General features: G+C 46.7%; 5 protein-coding genes across 5 annotated transcripts; 3 read left to right on the top strand and 2 right to left on the bottom strand.

Annotated features, from left to right (window-relative positions):
- Positions 1–824: 824 nt before the first annotated feature.
- Positions 825–1,092, top strand: SS1G_02360 (predicted protein; the record flags this gene model as incomplete). Its single annotated transcript, XM_001596094.1, has 2 exons — positions 825–895; positions 984–1,092. 2 exons carry the CDS (start codon positions 825–827, stop codon positions 1,090–1,092), a joined length of 180 nt encoding a protein of 59 aa, XP_001596144.1.
- A 135-nt stretch (positions 1,093–1,227) lies between these two features.
- On the bottom strand, positions 1,228–2,145 carry SS1G_02359 (hypothetical protein; the record flags this gene model as incomplete). Its single annotated transcript, XM_001596093.1, has 1 exon — positions 1,228–2,145. One exon carries the CDS (start codon positions 2,143–2,145, stop codon positions 1,228–1,230), a length of 918 nt encoding a protein of 305 aa, XP_001596143.1.
- Positions 2,146–2,766: 621 nt separating this feature from the next.
- Positions 2,767–4,962, top strand: SS1G_02358 (hypothetical protein; the record flags this gene model as incomplete). The annotated part of the gene is made up of 8 exons (XM_001596092.1): positions 2,767–2,897; positions 2,979–3,112; positions 3,168–3,291; positions 3,375–3,581; positions 3,648–4,028; positions 4,078–4,445; positions 4,518–4,820; positions 4,955–4,962. The coding sequence occupies 8 exons, from the start codon at positions 2,767–2,769 to the stop codon at positions 4,960–4,962; spliced, it is 1,656 nt and encodes a 551-aa protein (XP_001596142.1).
- A 2,203-nt stretch (positions 4,963–7,165) lies between these two features.
- Positions 7,166–7,480, bottom strand: SS1G_02357 (predicted protein; the record flags this gene model as incomplete). Its single annotated transcript, XM_001596091.1, has 2 exons — positions 7,166–7,321; positions 7,433–7,480. The coding sequence occupies 2 exons, from the start codon at positions 7,478–7,480 to the stop codon at positions 7,166–7,168; spliced, it is 204 nt and encodes a 67-aa protein (XP_001596141.1).
- Position 7,481: 1 nt separating this feature from the next.
- SS1G_02356 (hypothetical protein) lies at positions 7,482–16,366 on the top strand (the record flags this gene model as incomplete). Its single annotated transcript, XM_001596090.1, has 13 exons — positions 7,482–7,500; positions 8,070–8,443; positions 8,513–8,861; positions 8,934–9,018; positions 9,086–9,242; positions 9,542–9,829; positions 9,891–10,011; positions 10,079–10,235; positions 10,309–12,676; positions 12,734–13,057; positions 13,138–13,199; positions 13,299–15,156; positions 15,215–16,366. 13 exons carry the CDS (start codon positions 7,482–7,484, stop codon positions 16,364–16,366), a joined length of 7,314 nt encoding a protein of 2,437 aa, XP_001596140.1.
- Positions 16,367–17,781: the final 1,415 nt, after the last annotated feature.

The raw sequence follows: 17,781 nt of genomic DNA, 5'->3' as shown, positions 1-17,781 counted from the left end.
AAGCGGCTCTATGTTTAGACTTTATCACCCAATCATGTAGAATTAAAATTATCATATCTTATCCGTGATTTTTGCTTCGCCTTATGACAGCAGCGACTCACCAAGCACCGCATTCTGTTGTAATACGGCAAGACATGTAGGTGAAGAATTACTATATTATCATTGCGCGCCATGGAGGGGCTCTAACACGCCAAGGGGGCGTGTGATTTTTGCATCCAATAAAGATAGGATGAGGGGTATATGAAAACGGGTAAAGAGGGCTAGAATCGCAGACTCTGGGCTGAAAAGGGTAGATTAGACGAATACGGCTTACAGCAACAGGCAATGGTACCTTGGCAAAGGCACAACATAATATGATAGTGTGCTCATGCTAAAAGATCCGCCAGGACTATTACGCCAGGGATGTGCATTTGCTTATGGTAATATTCTTCCGAACGCCTCTCTCATATTTATCTTACACTATTATCACCGGACCAACCACAGCTACTTTGCTGATCAGCTGCTCTCTGTCAACGACCCTTGGTTATATACTCATCATTATTGACACCTGCAGGGCTTGATACCACCGTTTCAATATTGCCTCTGTAGAAGCAGGCTACTCGGCCATGATTTACGTGTCACAAATTTATGAACGTGAATCTTTCTTGATTATTTTTATGTCTACCCAACCAGGATCCTTCCCTTTCTTTCTCTGTGTAACTTCACCGTCCTCTAATGTGGGGTTATGTGTAAGGTAAGCTTAGGTAGCATCTCTGTTGAAACCATAACTGGATAAATGAAATAGTGTCATAAGCAGACGCAATGGACTTGGGAGACTTTGCAACATGTATATCACATATTGTATGGGAGCTTTGCTGGGGATACAACCTAGTATTGTCACAAATCCTTGGATGATGTAGGATATTAGACGTTGAAGATAAGAATCTCAAGCTGAGAAAGAGCCTTGGAGCTGTAGAGAAGTGCTTGCTGTACGAATATTCAAGATTGAAATTCTATATGAAAAGGGAGATTGAGAAAGCTCCGAATTTGATTAATCTGTGGAACCTGAGGAGAACTAATCCAAAACTACGAGGCAGGACGACGAAGTTATAATTGATAAAAATCGTAGATGAGTAAAGAATCCATTTCCAACCACTTCCTCAGCATTAAATCCCCATTTCGACAAACAGTAATACTGCAGCAGATGGTTTTCATCTCGTTCTAGGTACCTTCTCTAATCATTGTTTCTTACAGTCGTGGCCCCATCCGTTTCCCTAGTTTCGCTTCTTCCCATGTCTCATTCACAATGCGCCAGTAGCGATCTGCATCCTTTTTTGCATGGGCAACATGTCCTGAACCATTGAAAACCTCGTGGCGTACGTGATATCCCCGTGTTTCGGCCTCGTCGGCATGGCGCTTTACGCCGGCAGCTGGCGTAATGCGGTCATCAGTCCCATATATGTAGACACGGCAGGCTTCATTTACGCACGCCACGTCGTTGTGCGCACGCGGTGCTAAGTCGCCAATATGGTCGGGTATTCGCAATACCGTGACGATAACCCATATGAAAGCAACGTAGAGATATGCAATGGGCATGACTGCAATACGAATTGCCGGCGAAGGGGCGCCGTCGAGGATGCCTCGTACAAGGGTCTGGTAAGTGAAAGGTGCAGGCGTGGAATCGAAGACTGTAGCATGCAGGGGTAGAATTGCACTTTTGTTTTTATCGGAGGAGTAGGCGGCGTAGAGATGGTATAGCATTGTCGAGCCGGCGTTAGAGAAGACATGGAGAAGAAGGCGCGGGTGCAGCTCGGAGTCTCTATGGGAAAGCGCTTGCTGCTCATCCTGCTTCATAATAGCTTGGATGGTAGTAGCTGCAATGCGAGACTCTCGCAAGCCCAACCAAGGAACAGTCATGCCGGCGAAAGTGCAGGTTATAAGAAGAATAGCTGATCCCGGGAAAATAGCCTGGTACTGGCGAATGTACTTGGCTAGTGGTCCATCAGGAGCATTCATCCAGCCAAAGATGACGATTAGCGCGGGGTCGTCGGCTTTAGCTCCGTTTCTTGTGTTATCTAGCGACGGGCGGAAGAGGTAAACGTGGGGGGAGATTTTCTCCATAAAGCTCAACGCGCTGGTGGTGCGCTGTGGAGCCTTTGCGCTCATGATCGATAGATGGATAATCAATAAGGGATGTAAGAAAATTTAACAGGCAAAGGTCCTCTCAGCAAAGGATACAAAGACGCGACTACCAGTCAGAATGGATGTGAGAAATAATGTTAGAGGAGTGATGGCGGGAGTGTCTGGTGATGATCTATAAATGAGTCGACATCTTTATGCCTAGTAATGCTGGGCGACGGCGCAGCTCCCTGGTACTTTTACATACAGAGTCGGATACTAAATTTGCCGATTTTGCTATCCAATCGGGGGCTTGTTACAGGCAGAAAGTCAATCTGACAGGCATCCTGCAGAGTACTTTTATTTGTGTAACCTTGGCGTTTTTTGAGTGGTGTGGTCTTCTGGGAGACTGTGCCTCTTCATCCATTATATTTATTATCCAAACACAGACACACCGTGTACTTGCCTTGCGAACCTTAATGCAGCTTTACCTTCTTGGAGACTATGATCGGCCAACATATTCGCTTAGCCTGCTACTTGATCAGATCACTCTTCTTTCCTACTAACTAGACTTGATCCTTTTATAATCCGATAATTCTTCAAGCTACAATTTACATTTTAAGAGCCGTAATGGCTAGTCCTCCCTATAGCTCTACGAATGAGTTCAAAATGCTCAAGACTAGCGAGCCTGACGCTATCTTCCACCAGCCTGTTGAAAAAGACGACTACGAGCAAGATATGGTTTCCTCTGACTCTGGAAGATACCTCACTGGCATGAGGTTGACACTTGTCTGTATAAGGTCAGTTGTCTCTTGGAATTTTCAATCATCTACCGTCGATCGCAGTACCAAGCTCACATATAACTATATGTCGGTATGAAGTCTATGCATTTGCATTTTCCTTCCGACTGCCGAAATCTCCATCGTCAGCACCTCTTTGGTCACCATATCGGCAGACCTCAGCGGCTTTGACAAGAGCAACTGGATCATCACGGCATATCTTTCTGTCTTCACGGGTGAGTCTATTTTGGCTGCTCAAAACGACGCAAGTCAAACACTAAAAGCTCATAGGGCTGCTCATCATTTGGGCCAAGATTGGACATCATATTGGCCTAAAGCCGGCACTTCTCAGCACACTTGTACTCTTCATAGCCTTCTCAGGCGCCTGTGGAGCGTCAAAGTCTATCAATGAGCTGTAGGTGGACACTGCCCTACTAATGAGAAGATACTGGCTCTTTATAGCATCAATCATTTTAACTAACGTTTATCGAAATCTAGAATTGTTTTCCGTGCCCTCCAGGGCATCGGTGGCTCGGGCGCGATGGTGCTCACGTCCACTGCTTTCTTTCAAATTGTGCCAACCTCGGGCTACAGCAAGATGAATGCTATTCTGTCCAGCACACTAGCCATCGCCTTGGTTACCAGTCCACTCATCGGCGGTGGTCTTAGCAATGGCAATCACTGGCGTTGGATCTTTTACTTCAAGTGAGTGATATGCTATGGCGATGTGACTCATGACAAGTTGCTAACCTTGCATGTTATCTGCTATAGTCTCCCTGTTGCAAGCGTCGCTCTCATTATCCTCGCATTTGCTTTACCAAATCGGTTTCCACATCACGCTGATCCCAAGCCAGAGAAACTAGACAAGCGCAGCATTATGGCCACAGCGATTAGCTTTCTCTGGGACGCCGACATTGTAGGCGCGCTTCTACTCTTGGGCACGGTTGTGTTCCTAGTGACAGCGCTTGAGGAGGGCGGGACTGTGAGCTATGGCTGGGATTCTAGCCTCATCATAGCTTCATTTGTTCTTTCGGGTAGTCTTTTGACCGCCTTCTTCCTTTGGCAATGGTGGGCGGGTAAGAGCACAACAGGCGCCATGCCTTCATTTCCGCGCAGCTTTACACATAACCGTATCTTATCGGCGGGGTTGTTGTAAGTAACCTTCTTTGAATTCCTTGCGGCTGCTGACATATTTGAATAGTGGTGCTTTCCTGGTTGGAGCGCCCATGACCATATCATCCATTCAGCTGCCCCAGCGCTACCAGCTCGTTAATGAAAGCTCTCCACTCGGGGCTGGCGTTAAGTTTCTAGCTTATGGCGTCCCTTTCCCGGTGGGCGTGGTAATAACGTCTATCCTCGCAGGCAGGTTTCGCATCCCTTTTATATACATCATTCTTTTAGGGACTGTCTTACAGATTGTTGGATTTGCTCTCCTCTCGACAACGCCCAGCACTGTACACCCCTGGCCCGGCCAATTTGGGTATAGTGTGATCACTGGCCTGGGCGTTGGAATCACGGGAGGGTTGTATAACTTCCTCAATCCATTGTCGATTGACAAAAAAGAGCAGTGTAGGTTCCATTCCTCTCCGAAAAATTACCTACTGATAGTCTTAAACTTGCTGACACTGACGTGACGAGCAGACCTGGCCATTGGTGCGGGTGTTCAAGCTCGTATGCTCGGCGGCTCGGTTGGCATCGCTGTGGTCAACAGTATATGGGTGAACTACGTACGAGTACACCTGAAGTCGATGCTCACTGAAGCTGAAGTCAACGCTCTGCTCACAGACCTCGGATCACTGAAAGCCTTATCTCCCGCCGTCCAAAAAACATTCCGAACTGTGTGTAGCGACGCTTACAACCTGCAGATGCTTGCCACATTGGGCTTTGCGGCTGCGCATGTCATTGCCATGGCCGCTCTTTGGCGACGGCCAGCATACCGACTAGGTAAGGAAGGGACACTTGTGTAAGAAAGTTATATTTGCGATTCATCAAGGCTCTAGTCGTTGGTAGGCATTGTGGCTGTAAATGACGGGTACCTGTCTCACAATTACCTAACTCGTTATGATTGAGATTCTTAGTCATTTAATCTTAGCTTTGGTTTCCGTATATTTTTGTGGGTTTTATTGGAAACCGCATATAATGCAGTATATAGTTTATTAGCCTCCAAATATGCTTTTTGAGGCATAAATCGGCCTAGGCCTTGGCTTGAAAAGGCCTAGTTGTCACAAAAGCATAATATTAGAGTGTAATTGTTATAGAATTGAAGCTACTGCTACATGGATATGATATCATTATAATGATTGACGTAGTGCGAGAAAGTAAAAGAAACTCAAAACAAGACTAATGAAATGCCTCAGTATATAGTCTCCGTCCTCCATAGGACTTTCTTTCTATTTTGTAGTTCGATTCTATTATTATTCCCATCTCTTTAGTTTTTCACACCCTGACAACTGAAGTAATTTTTAAAACATGTTTAAACATATTATATTAACTAAATTAAATTATATTAATATTATTTGTAATTATTAATAATTATATTTATTTATATTGAAGTATAAATATTATATATATAATATAATCAATAATTTATATTATTTATTTTGTACGAAAAAGGTATTTAAATTATTAAAGCTTTTCATTAGAAGGTGTTACGTGACGGTTGTTACCCACTAGTGGCTCACGTGCACTAGCCCTTTATATAAAGACCTTCTTACTTAGAATCTTCTTAGTTCTTTAGTTTTAGATTCTAAGTGATTGAATTGACTCCGTTTACGACTTTTCCGTCACAGAAGGAATGAGTCCTCTTCTTTATTATCAGATGTAAATTATATTCTACAAGTCAGAGTTACATTGCATTTGCTTCAAGTTCTGCCGAATACATAGTAATCTCTGACTGTAAGATGCACGTAAGAGTCGTATTACATTTGCTTCAAGTTCTGCCGAAGATATAGTATTCTCCAAGCATAAGATGCAAGTCAGAGTCGCATTGCATTGCATTGCATTTAAGTTTGTTTTTATTTTCTTGGTACCCATGTTGTACAAAGCGGCGCAAGTTTTACCAGCGAGTAAAATGTAAATAGAACGTAGCTACTCGGTGAAGTTTCCATGCATATTCTAGGCACTTATCAGTTAAAGACGAGGTTTCAGTGCGGGTGCACAACCAGTAGAAGAACACTTTATCGGACGAGAATCATGAGTTCCCATGGTTTTGGGCATTATTACAGGTCAAAGAATGCTCACTGAGTATCATACATAACTCGGATGTCTAGGGTTGTATGTTTGAGTCGTGATATCACACGAATACTTGCTCTTGTATACCTACCTGATTAGTTCATGAGGCCGGCAAAGCTTATCGTATCGTTGGGCAAGCAATATTACCACATATTACTTGTTTTTGTCATTTGACCCCTGTTGAATCAGGGATTGGAAATGCTAGTCATCATATACGTTTCTTGTATCTCGTATAGAATTTATTATACCGCTTTGACTCTAACCGTACTGGCTAGCATTGGCAGTGACATTGAAAAAGGTTCCTACTTCCATACCAAATCTACTAATCCATCCATCTGACGGACAGATCATGAAAAATGATATGACTTCATCCGACTTGACAAAGCTAAAGCCTCGATGTCAAAATAAATCACATGATGAAAACCCACAATAGAATATTTTGAAGATATATTATTTATTTATTCTAAATATCAATCTCAAATGAATTTTAATAAAAACCTTTTATTATTTATCGTGATCATGATATTATAATTTGATATATTATATAACTTTTAGATAAAATAAATTTTATAATTCAAAATATTCTAAATACAATTAATATAAAATAATATGTATATATATATATTGATATAATGTCTGATAGTCCAACAAGCGGTTGGCCGGCATGATCTAATAGTGCATTTTGAATCTAATTTCCATTTCACAACTCTAGTTCTAACCTTTAGCACTACTAATAAACGCAACCGCTCACCGGCAGCTACCATGCGCCAGAAAGGCGACATTGTATGATTGCACAGCTAATTGTGACAGCAGAAAAGTTCATATAATTGGAACATAAGCTCAAAGCAAATCCATTTTCATGAAAATGACACAGTATGAGTAGGGATGCGTGGGTAATGGTGTTTTACTCGGGTCAATATATTCCCCGGAGGCGGCTTGAATAACCAGCCGCCTATACTGATTCCAATATCCCAAAGAATCGGTCAGCAGTGGATGGCACAAGCGGCAAAGGTCGTATTCCCTCCGAAAAAGGTAGGCAGTTCATAGCCCTTGTAAAATTAGAGACGCTCCGGTGGTGTATCAAGAGCGCCAGGGGGAACAGGGGTGTTTTCCCTCCGAATACTGAGCCGCATCTCAGAGCAAGCTGTTCTGGGTGTGTTTTCTGAATTGGTTGTGTATCTAGAGAACGGGCGCGTCTGGGCTTGTTTTCCATTCTTTAAGTAGAAGCAATTGACTCATGTCCAATGGTCGAGTGTTGCTATATGCATGGCCCCCAACGAGCTAGTACAAGGTAGAATCCAAGGCTGCTTGCGCCGCGTTCATACCTTTACTTGTAGGTGGGGTAAAAGACGTAGTTGATTAACATGTGTCATAATGATCAAGAAGAACAGCAGTGAGCGTAATTAAGATGACTACAAGCCTGGATTCATCGCAGTAGCCTATCTCTGTTGAATATACGCTAATGCAGCGTTCATCCTCCTCATTCTGTATATAGATCATGCTTCCCCCTAAATTTTTAGAATCTAATTCGCTGTCTCTTCTTCTCTGAACCTAAAATCAACAATCTCTTAGTATTCTGTAAGCTTGATCCTTTGTATTGTCACAGAGTAATCTCCATACTTGCTTCCAACTCACCCAGTCCAGAACAAACTTAGCCAATTATGGGATCCACAAGCCTTAAGGATGGTGGGATACTCCGTCCTCTTGCTGTGGTTGGCATGTCTTACCGCTTTCCGGGCGGCTCCACCACTGACCAAAATTTTTGGGATATGCTCATGTCGAAAAGATGTGCATCAACCGACGTGCCCCCTGACCGCTTCAATATCAATGCACACTACAACCCAGACACAAGGCGGCTTGACACTCTGAGTTGCCGTGGCGGTCACTATGTTGACGGCAAAGCTGGTATGATTTGATATTTCGTTGCTCTAATATCCATTCACTGACCTGGTGAGTATCTAGACGTCTTTGATGCCGGCTTTTTCGGTATTGGCACTGTTGAAGCCAACTCTATGGACCCACTCCATCGAATCTCGCTGGAAGAATCATATCGAGCCCTTGAAAACGCCGGCCTGTCTCTGGAGGATGTGGCCGGCACCAAGACGTGCGTCTTCTCAGGATGTCTGTCCCCAGACTATGTCACAATCTGTCATAAGGACACCTACGCACCAAACCAATACCATGCGAGCGGCTCGGCTATCAACATGTTGGCTAATCGTGTGAGCTGGTGGTTTGACTTGCGAGGACCCAGTGTGACAGTAGATACAGCATGCTCAAGCAGCTTGATCGCCCTTGATCTGGCCTGTCAAAGTATTTGGGCTGGAGACGCAACTATGGTGTGTACTCCCCATGACCCCGTCAACCGGTGCACCTTTCACTTGCTAAACAAGTCAACTCGATTATAGGGACTGGTTTGTGGGGCAAACATGATGCTCACGCCTGAGTCACAGTTGTACTTGAACAACCTTGGCATGTTGTCCAAGGATAGCCGGTGCTATTCATTTGACCACCGTGCGAATGGCTACGGGCGCGGAGAAGGCGTTGGCGTTCTTGTTGTACAACCACTCGACGAGGCTATCCGCGCTGGTCGCACCATCCGAGCCGTGATCCGGTCTACATGTTCTAACCAGGATGGCAAGACGCTGGGAATCACCCAGCCGAGTAAGGAAGCACAGTACCGTTTGATCCTCGATACCTACGCCAAGGCGGGGCTAACAATGGAGCATACGCGGTACTTTGAAGCCCACGGAACCGGTAAGACTGAATCACTTTCTTCGAATGTAGAACAGCGAGAAATGTAGAAAGACTAAGTAGAACAAACGCCAGGAACACCACTCGGCGATCCGATCGAAGCCGACGCCATTGGACAGGCTTTCCGAACATATAGAAATCCTCAAGATCCATTATACTTGTATGTCACTTATCTGATATAATCACTTGGTCACTGTTCTAGTTCCCTAACGTAATCAATTTCACAGAGGATCGGTAAAGTCTAACATAGGTCATCTTGAGGGTGGCTCTGGCGTTGCTGGTGTGATCAAGGCAATCCTAGCACTCGAGAATGGTGTCATAGCGCCAAATGCTGATTTTGAGCGGCTGAATCCTCAAATTGATGCCGACTATTTGAATATCAAGGTATGTGCACTGTTATAAAAGATGACAAGAAAGAATGCGGGAGAAAGAAAAATGTTTTACCAACCATAATGTAGATAGCCGCCGACGCAATTTCATGGCCATGCTCCAGCCTACGGCGTGCGTCCGTCCAGTCCTTTGGCTTTGGTGGATCCAACAGCCATGTTGTCCTAGATGACGCTCTCAACTTCATGCGTCTACATGGCCTAGAGGGAAATCACAAGACTAAAGTGGTATCTCAAGTCGATGGCGTACTCAATTCAAGATCCAACGCATCTAACGCCATCGGCGATGGGTTCCAGTCAACGGTACCGCGGCTACTTGTATGGTCAACCGCGGATGAGGGCGGTCTCGCACGCACGAGAGATGCTTGGCGCAACCACCCAGAACTAGTCAGCCTGTCAGCACACTTGTCCAAGGGGCGTGACTACCTTGGCGACGTGGCCTTCACATTAGCAAAGCGGAGCCACTTTCAGTGGCGGGCTATGGCAGTGGTAACCGGCACGGAGAGTCTTGCAGCCGTGGCAGACATTATGAGTGCACCGACACGGGCCGCGATCTCGCCAAAGCTAGCTCTTATCTTCACCGGGGTAAGTCGCTTCACTACAAACTCGGGGATATGAAAACTTACTGTCTTTTGTTCCTGATTAGCAAGGAAGTCAATGGTATGCCATGGGGCGTGAGCTCATCAGCTATTATGCCTTGTACAAGAAAAGTCTGGTTGATGCAGGGCTTTACTTGGCTAGCCTTGGATGCGCATGGCATCCAATAGGTATGTAATCTGCAATCGTGTTGTTGAAATCCAGGTTATACACAGTATTAATATAACCATTGAGCAGAGGAGCTCATGCGCTCGGAAACGGACACCAATGTCAACAAAACACTATATAGTTCCCTCTGCACTATTTTACAAGTTGCATTGATTGAGCTGCTACGTAGCTTTGACGTGGAGCCCGCCGCAGTTGTCGGCCATTCTTCGGGCGAGATTGCCGCAGCGTAAGTTTATCCATACCCATGACGGAGAAAAGTAGGAAGTCTGTTCGCAATTTAGCTAAAGGCAATACACTAGATTCTGTACTGGTGCACTCTCTCGCGAGTCTGCATGGAAGATTGCATACTACCGTGGGCTTATGGGCTCGCGTTTAGCCAGGACCAGCACTATCAAAGGCTCTATGATGGCCGTTGGCATGACCGCAGAAGAAACTAAACACTATATTGATCGAGTAACTAGCGCCCTTGGCGAGTGTCGCCTAACGGTCGCCTGTGTTAACAGTCCCTCCAGCGTCACAGTGTCTGGTGAGGAAGTCCATATAGACTTTCTCAAAGACTTGCTCAATCAAAACCAGGTGTTTTGTCGTAAGCTTCGCGTTGGTGTGGCATACCACTCTGATCAAATGCAAGAAATAGCTGATCAGTATCTTGAGATGATAAGTCCCCTTAACCAGGCAGGTGACGTGATAGCGCCGCTACGTCGCCCAGCTATGGTGTCATCTGTGACTGGGACTTGGATCTCGTCCGAGGTGATTGCTAAGCCCGAGTACTGGGTCCAAAATCTTGTTTCACCGGTCCTGTTCGCCGATGCGCTGGCAATCCTGGTCCGGCCACCGGCGGAAAGCGCCTTAGAAGAACTAGACAGCCTCACCAAACGTAAGCACATGTCTATCAACACCCTCGTCGAGGTGGGCCCACACTCGGCGTTACAGGCTCCCATCCGCGATATCTTACGAGCTATGGACTTGGATAGCATTGTTGCATACATGTCGCTTCTTTCACGTGACGCATCGGCGGTGCAGTCCCTTCTTGGTGCGATGGGCCGTCTGCACTGCTTGGGCCACCAATTGGCACTCAGCCGTGTAAATAAAGACCAGGGCGAGGCTATGGTGGCAGTAACAACATTGCCACCTTACGCCTTCAACCATTCTAAGGGGTACTGGTTTGAGAGCCGGGCTAGCCGGGGTTATCGCCACCGCCAATACCCTGCCCATCCTCACTTAGGCGCACCTGAAGCCGACTTTAATCCCCTCGAAGCTAAATGGCGTAAGATCATCCGTATCGATGATATGCCATGGGTTGAGGACCACAAGATTAACGGCACCATCCTATACCCGGCGGCGGGAATGCTAGTCATGGCTATTGAGGCAGCCCATCAACTTGCCAACCCAGACAAGATTGTCACTGCCTTCGATATCAAAAACGTTACCTTGCATTCTGCTTTGAATCTACCATCCAACGCCGCCCCGTCAGTTGGCGTCGAGGTAAATCTATTTATGCGTCCGCGGCAGGATCAGGATGGGAAGAATGCCGGATGGTTCGACTTCCGTCTGTGCACGTACGACGACGAGACGCGTACCTGGTTCGAAAACTGTAATGGATCCATCCAAGTGCTGTATGAGCTAGATAAAGACGACACCAATAGCACAATGGGCATCAATAGGGGCCGCGAGGATCGCTTATGGCGCGCCAGCATGTGTCGCGAGTACCATAGCATGACGGCATCATGTTCAACTACACTCGAGATAGACAAGTTCTACGCCCAGTTGTCTGAGTGGGGTTTCCACTATGGTCCAGCTTTTCGTGACATGACGACAGTGGCCTCCGATGGCCAGGGCGGGGCGGTCATTGAGGTGAGGACATTCGAGCCGCCAGTGGGAACCGCGTATGCCGAGCACATTATACATCCCGCAAGCCTGGACTGCATCTTCCAATTGATCATCGTTGCCATGACAAATGCGGGCACTGTTAAGTTGGTGACGGGCATTCCCACCCATTTTGACCGCATCTGGATTTCAGCTACCGGGCTCAGCTTTCCTGGTGCTCGGTCCATCAAAGCCTATGGAAGGGCCAAGCGTCTTGGACTTCGGCAGACAAAAACGTCTATTGGGGTTGTTGATGCATCAGGAAACCATGCACTCCTCAAAATTGACGGCTTTGTGGCCACAGATATCTCGCGATCTATAGACGATGACACAACCGAGCAGACAAGACCTTCCACCATTGATCCTTTATGCCACATCATTCAGTGGAAGCCCGATCCCGACATGCTATCCGATGTGCAGATCAAGCAGCTCTGTGTCGATGAAAATACCATTGCCCCTGACTCAGCCGTATTTGAGAGTCAGCTTGACCTCCTAGCAACTGCATACCTCAGACGCGTGTTGAACAGCCTCAACCCCAAGACAGAGGCATTGCTTATGGACAATCCTCGCTCTAAGTTATATCTCGAATGGATGCGACGATGGTTACATTCGAAACAAGCAGATCAAGATTCAGCGAGACATCTAGTCGACAACCCGCTTATTGACCAGTTAGCTGCCAGAGTAGCCGCAACTAACACACTTGGTGCATTATATACAACCATTGGTGGCGATTTGCTACGCCTTCTCCAAGCCACAGAAGAAGACGCGCAGGAATTGGTCCAAACCTATTTTTCAGAACTGGTAAGCACAAGTATCTGTTCTCCTAAGGCTCGCAATGCATGCTTACATCTCGCCTAGTGGTCTTCAATGCCGGGTATAGCGCACTTCGGATCACTTCTCGACGCCATCGTACACAAAAACCCTGATGGGCGTATCCTCGAAGTGGGTGCCGGCACTGGCGCTGCGACGCAAAACTTAATGAGTATACTTGCCCTGGAGGACATGCCAGCTCGCTTCAGTGTTTTCGACTATACCGACGTTGATTCCTCCTTTCTCACCGCAGCGCAGGAGAAGTACCAGCACTTTGGGGCAAAAATGCGATTCAGAAAATTGGACATTGAAGCAGATCCCGAAGTTCAGGGATTCGAAGCAGCCACATATGATATAATTGTAGCGACAGCTGTGAGTTGTTTTTCATGACCCTTTTTTCCTTTGGCGGTTGTTCACATTGGGGAGTGTCTTCCTAACTCCTTTCATTTTAGGTTTTGCGCACTACCGTGGACCCAGCCAAGGCGTTGAAACATTGCCGAGCACTTCTGAAGCCGTAAGTTTTCTGTGAACTACCTCGAAATCCAATTGTTTTCTCGTAAAGGAAACAAATGACGAGCTTGATATCGAGAAGCTAACAATTGCGACGATCCAGGGGGGGTAAGCTGATCATATGGCACCCTACGCGTTCAAATGCAATGACTCGGGCACCCTTTGTCGCGGGCCTATTGAAAGACTGGTGGAGTAATTGGGGAACAGGTCACGAACCTCTAGACGAGGCTGCTTTAAGCCAGCTACTTGCCTCCACTGGCTTTGGTCAAAAACAAACTGTCATACCAGGCTTGAGCAGCGCTATTATGCATGACTTCAGCATCGTTATATCCACGGCTGTTGAATTATCTCAGCCTCCAGCTAAGCTGTTACTGCCTACTGTGGAGGTGAAAATTATACATGACCCAGAGCAACGCCAGGCTGCACTAGAGTTGCAACGGTATCTCATGGCAAACGCGCAATACGCAAGTAAAGTGCTAAACTTGGATGAGGCAGGTGTCAGAGAGATTATGCCGGACAAAAGTATCTTAATCTTCCTCTTAGAGCTTGCCCAGCCGGTGTGGTATGGTATCGCTCGCAAAAAGTTTTTGCATCTCCGAAACCTCCTTTCAACAGCACACAAAGCCATTTGGGTCCAGAAGGGAGCCGAAGTCTTGCCCCATTTCCGTCTCATTGAGGGAGTGTCGCGGGTTCTTAATTCGGAGCTCAACATGGCAGCACTCACCTTGCTTAGACTTGAAGACAAGGGCAGCATGCTGGAGACAATGCAAATGGGCCATATATTGCAGCTATGCCAACAAAAACTGGAGTCAGACGATATTGACACCGAGTATGTTGAGCGAGACGGTATACTGCATATCCCGCGTCTTGTGTCTCGTTTCAAGCTCAATGAGCAGATCGAAATGCGCCTACGTCCCCGTCGACGCGTCACTCGGCCTTGGCATGCCAAAAACCATGTTCCCCTGCGATTAACTATTGGCTCGCCAGGCTTACTAAATACACTGCACTGGGCTGAGGACACAGAGAACACGCCGCATGCTGGACCACTAGGTGACACAGACGTGGAGCTTCGTGTGCACAATGTGGGCCTCAACTTCCGTGATCTACTGATGGTGCTGGGTCGCGTCAACCACTCGGGCATCGGGAGCGATGTAGCTGGCATCGTGACGCGCCTCGGGGCGGGATGTCAAGGACTACAAGTGGGCGATAGAGTGACAGCTTGCCGTATGGACTCATTCCGTTCCTTGGTGCGTTGTCCACGCGCCCATGTTGTCAAGATCCCAGACAGCATGTCCCTGACAGAGGCCGCGTCCCTTCCCACGACCTTTGTCACAGCATGGCAGTGCTTGAATGACAGAGCGCATCTTTGTGCAGGAGAAACAGTGCTGATCCACTCCGCAGCGGGAGGGACAGGGCAGGCTGCCGTACAGGTCGCACAGTGTCTGGGTGCCAACATCATCGCGACAGTTGGCTCTGAGGACAAAAGAGAGCTTCTAGTTGAGCGATATGGTATTGATCCAGACCACATTCTATCAAGCCGCGATACATCATTTTCCCGGGGCGTAATGCGTTTAACTGGCGGTCGCGGCGTCGATGTTGTCCTAAACTCACTTTCTGGAGAAGGCCTCGTCGCATCATGGGAGTGTATTGCCCCATTTGGACGCTTCATTGAGATTGGTAAGAAGGACATCATTGCTAGCAACGAACTACCTATGGCTCAGTTTTTGCACAATGTGTCATTCAGCGCTTATGACTTGTCTGAGATGCTATTGAATCGTGCAGAACATGCCGGCGCAGCCCTCCACCAAGTTATCGAACTGATCGGGCAGAAGAAGATGAGCCCTGCTCACCCATTGCATGTTTTTAGCGCAGGCGAGGTTGAAAAGGCTTTTCGTGCGCTGCAATCTGGAAAGACCATAGGTAAGATTGTAGTCGAGTTTCGATCCGATGAACACATTGAGGTAAGACACGTATGAAGAGCTCCCGATTTTCCAGTGCTAATCAATCCTTGTAACGTAGGCCTTGGTCGAGACGAAGATGAGCCTGTGCTTGGATTCCACTGCAGCCTATGTTATTGCTGGCGGACTCGGAGGTCTTGGCCGTGCAATTTCTCGCTGGTTAGTTAGCCATGGAGCGCGGACTCTAATAATCCTCTCGCGCTCTGCCGGGTCCAAAGAAGCCGAGGCTCAAGAACTTATCAGGGAGTTACGTGGCCGGGGCGTCAGAATTGAGACTCCTCTTTGTGATATTAGTGACCCTAATGCTATCAGTGCTGCTCTCTGCGCATATCCAAGTATGCCAGTCATCAAAGGCTGCATCCAAGCGTCCATGGTTTTGCGCGACGCCGCCTTTGAGTCCATGTCATTCAACGCCTGGCAAGAGTCCATTGCAAGCAAAGTCGCAGGGACGTGGAACCTCCATGAAGCATTGCCGCGAGGAATGGATTTCTTCATCATGCTCTCGTCGGTGGCTTCAACGGGCGGAACTCGCGGTCAAGCCAACTACGCCGCTGGCAATGCATTCCAGAGCGCAGTTGCCCAGTACCGGATCACCTCTGGTGAGCGAGCCACAGCCCTGGCCCTCGGACCCTTCTTTGATGTTGGCGTCATGACCAATAACGAATCCTTGCAAAGCCGTTTCAACGGAGCAAGTGGTGTGACTGAAACAGAACTGCTTGCTCTCTTGGACTACTACTGTGATCCTACCAGACCAGCGGATCATGGTGACTGTGAGCCAACGGTGATGCGTTTTGTGCCGGAGATAGAAAACAGCAGGCTTGCCTATATCATGCACAAACCCATGTTCCGTGGCATCAAGGCGGCGGAGATGACTAGTGACGCATCCGTAGACGTCAATAAAGCAGCAGTTATCAATAGCCGCGTCGATTTTACCCGCTTCTTTGCGACAAAGCCAACAGCAGCCGAAGCTGCCAGCACTGTGAGCGAGGCACTGGCAGCTAAGCTTGCCGATGTTATGGCCTTATCGCGGGATGAAATTGACATAAAAGCGCCAATCCGTAGCTTCGGCGTAGATTCTCTTGTCGCCGTCGAGATCCGCAACTGGCTGAGCAAGGAGGTTCGAGCTGACGTGGCCATATTCGACATTTTGGAGGCGACCTGTACGGAGGCTCTAGGTGCTGCGGCTGTTGGGAAGAGTAGTTATTTTGCATAGACTACGCAGAGCATGATATATAAACAAGGCTAGATAGATAGCTCACCTTTTGCAATGACTTTGCCGGTTTGTTTGAAGTCTTCACTCTTGCTATTCGATTGCTCTATTGTGAGTCGTAACCTCCGCATTGACATTGATCTGGCTATTTTGTATTGAAGGCTCAGATATGTGAGTCTTAAAGATTAGAGACTTGGATATGACGTTATCGGACCGTTTGTGAAACTGAGGTCTTGTTCATGATTGTATTCGGAATTCACATAGATACTAATCCAGATGGCTACCGTGGTGGCTCTTCCGAGTTCGGCTGCTATTGTTGTTTGCCAGGAACACCATCATCGTCTTTAATAAACTTAGAAACGCGTCAAATTTACTGGTATTCATGATCGGGATGCGTGAAAGTGTATACAGAAAAACCAATCTCGCTGGGGTTAGGAGTGGGTTCATTTCCTAACCTTATCTCTTAGAGTCACGTGAAAGGAACACTAGACTCGTGTGAGACTATTCTAGCTCTACTCTAAAAGGCCTCAAGCATGCCTTTGACTCGATGGAGGAGGGAGAAAAAAGCTTTTGCGTGCTGCAAAATTGTCCACGAGTTCCTTAAGTGATATCCAATAACTTTCTGAGCCACACAAACGGTCGGCCATGTAGCCTTTTACTGTAACACCTCACTTTAACATTCAAAGCACTTTAGCATTTAAAACATTTGAATATTTATAGTTTTTGTATTTTAATATTCAATGTATAATATTTTTATCAAGAAAATAAAATCCTTATTTTTAAGATTAAAAATCTAAAAATCAAAAATCAAAAATTTAAAATAAAGAAAAACATGTTACGATGGTAACAACTGACTAATTAGAAGAGCTTGGGCCTTGTGCAAAAGCGATCAGATTTCATCGAATTAATATGTTTGATTGATTGATTGATTGTGTTTATCGTCATAGGCCGTAGGCCCACGCGCCTTGGCGCGTGATAACCTTAGCCATCTATTCCAGTTTTGGACAAATGACGCTCAGAGGAGTATGCCTCTGAGTAGTGTACTAGCTAGCTAGGGAGGGTATTTATATACAATTTAAAGGGGCTAGGGCAGGGTTTACATGATTGCCTTCGCGACAGATTTGGGGCCGGTTGGCTTAGCGGTTAATATTGTGGTCCTCCTCGTCCACTAGATCACTGGCTCTTGATCACTCTCCCTTCCCCTCATACGTTTTTGTTGAATTATCTTGTGTATTTACTGTTTTTTTTTTTTTTTTTCCTTTTTAAAGAAAGGGGAGGAACGAAGAGAAAAAGAGAAGAGAAGAATAAAGATGTAAAGAGAAGGAAGGAGAAGAGGAGGAGAGAGAATAAGCCCTTTGAGTACCTGTTTGAAAAAGGAGATACAGGAAGTAGAGGGAAAACAAAGGAGAGGCTTTGTT

This window comes from Sclerotinia sclerotiorum, genomic scaffold, assembly GCF_000146945.2.
Source record: "Sclerotinia sclerotiorum 1980 UF-70 scaffold_3 genomic scaffold, whole genome shotgun sequence".
In the NCBI taxonomy this organism is placed as follows: domain Eukaryota; kingdom Fungi; phylum Ascomycota; class Leotiomycetes; order Helotiales; family Sclerotiniaceae; genus Sclerotinia; species Sclerotinia sclerotiorum.
This window is presented reverse-complemented; position numbering and strand designations above follow the sequence as displayed.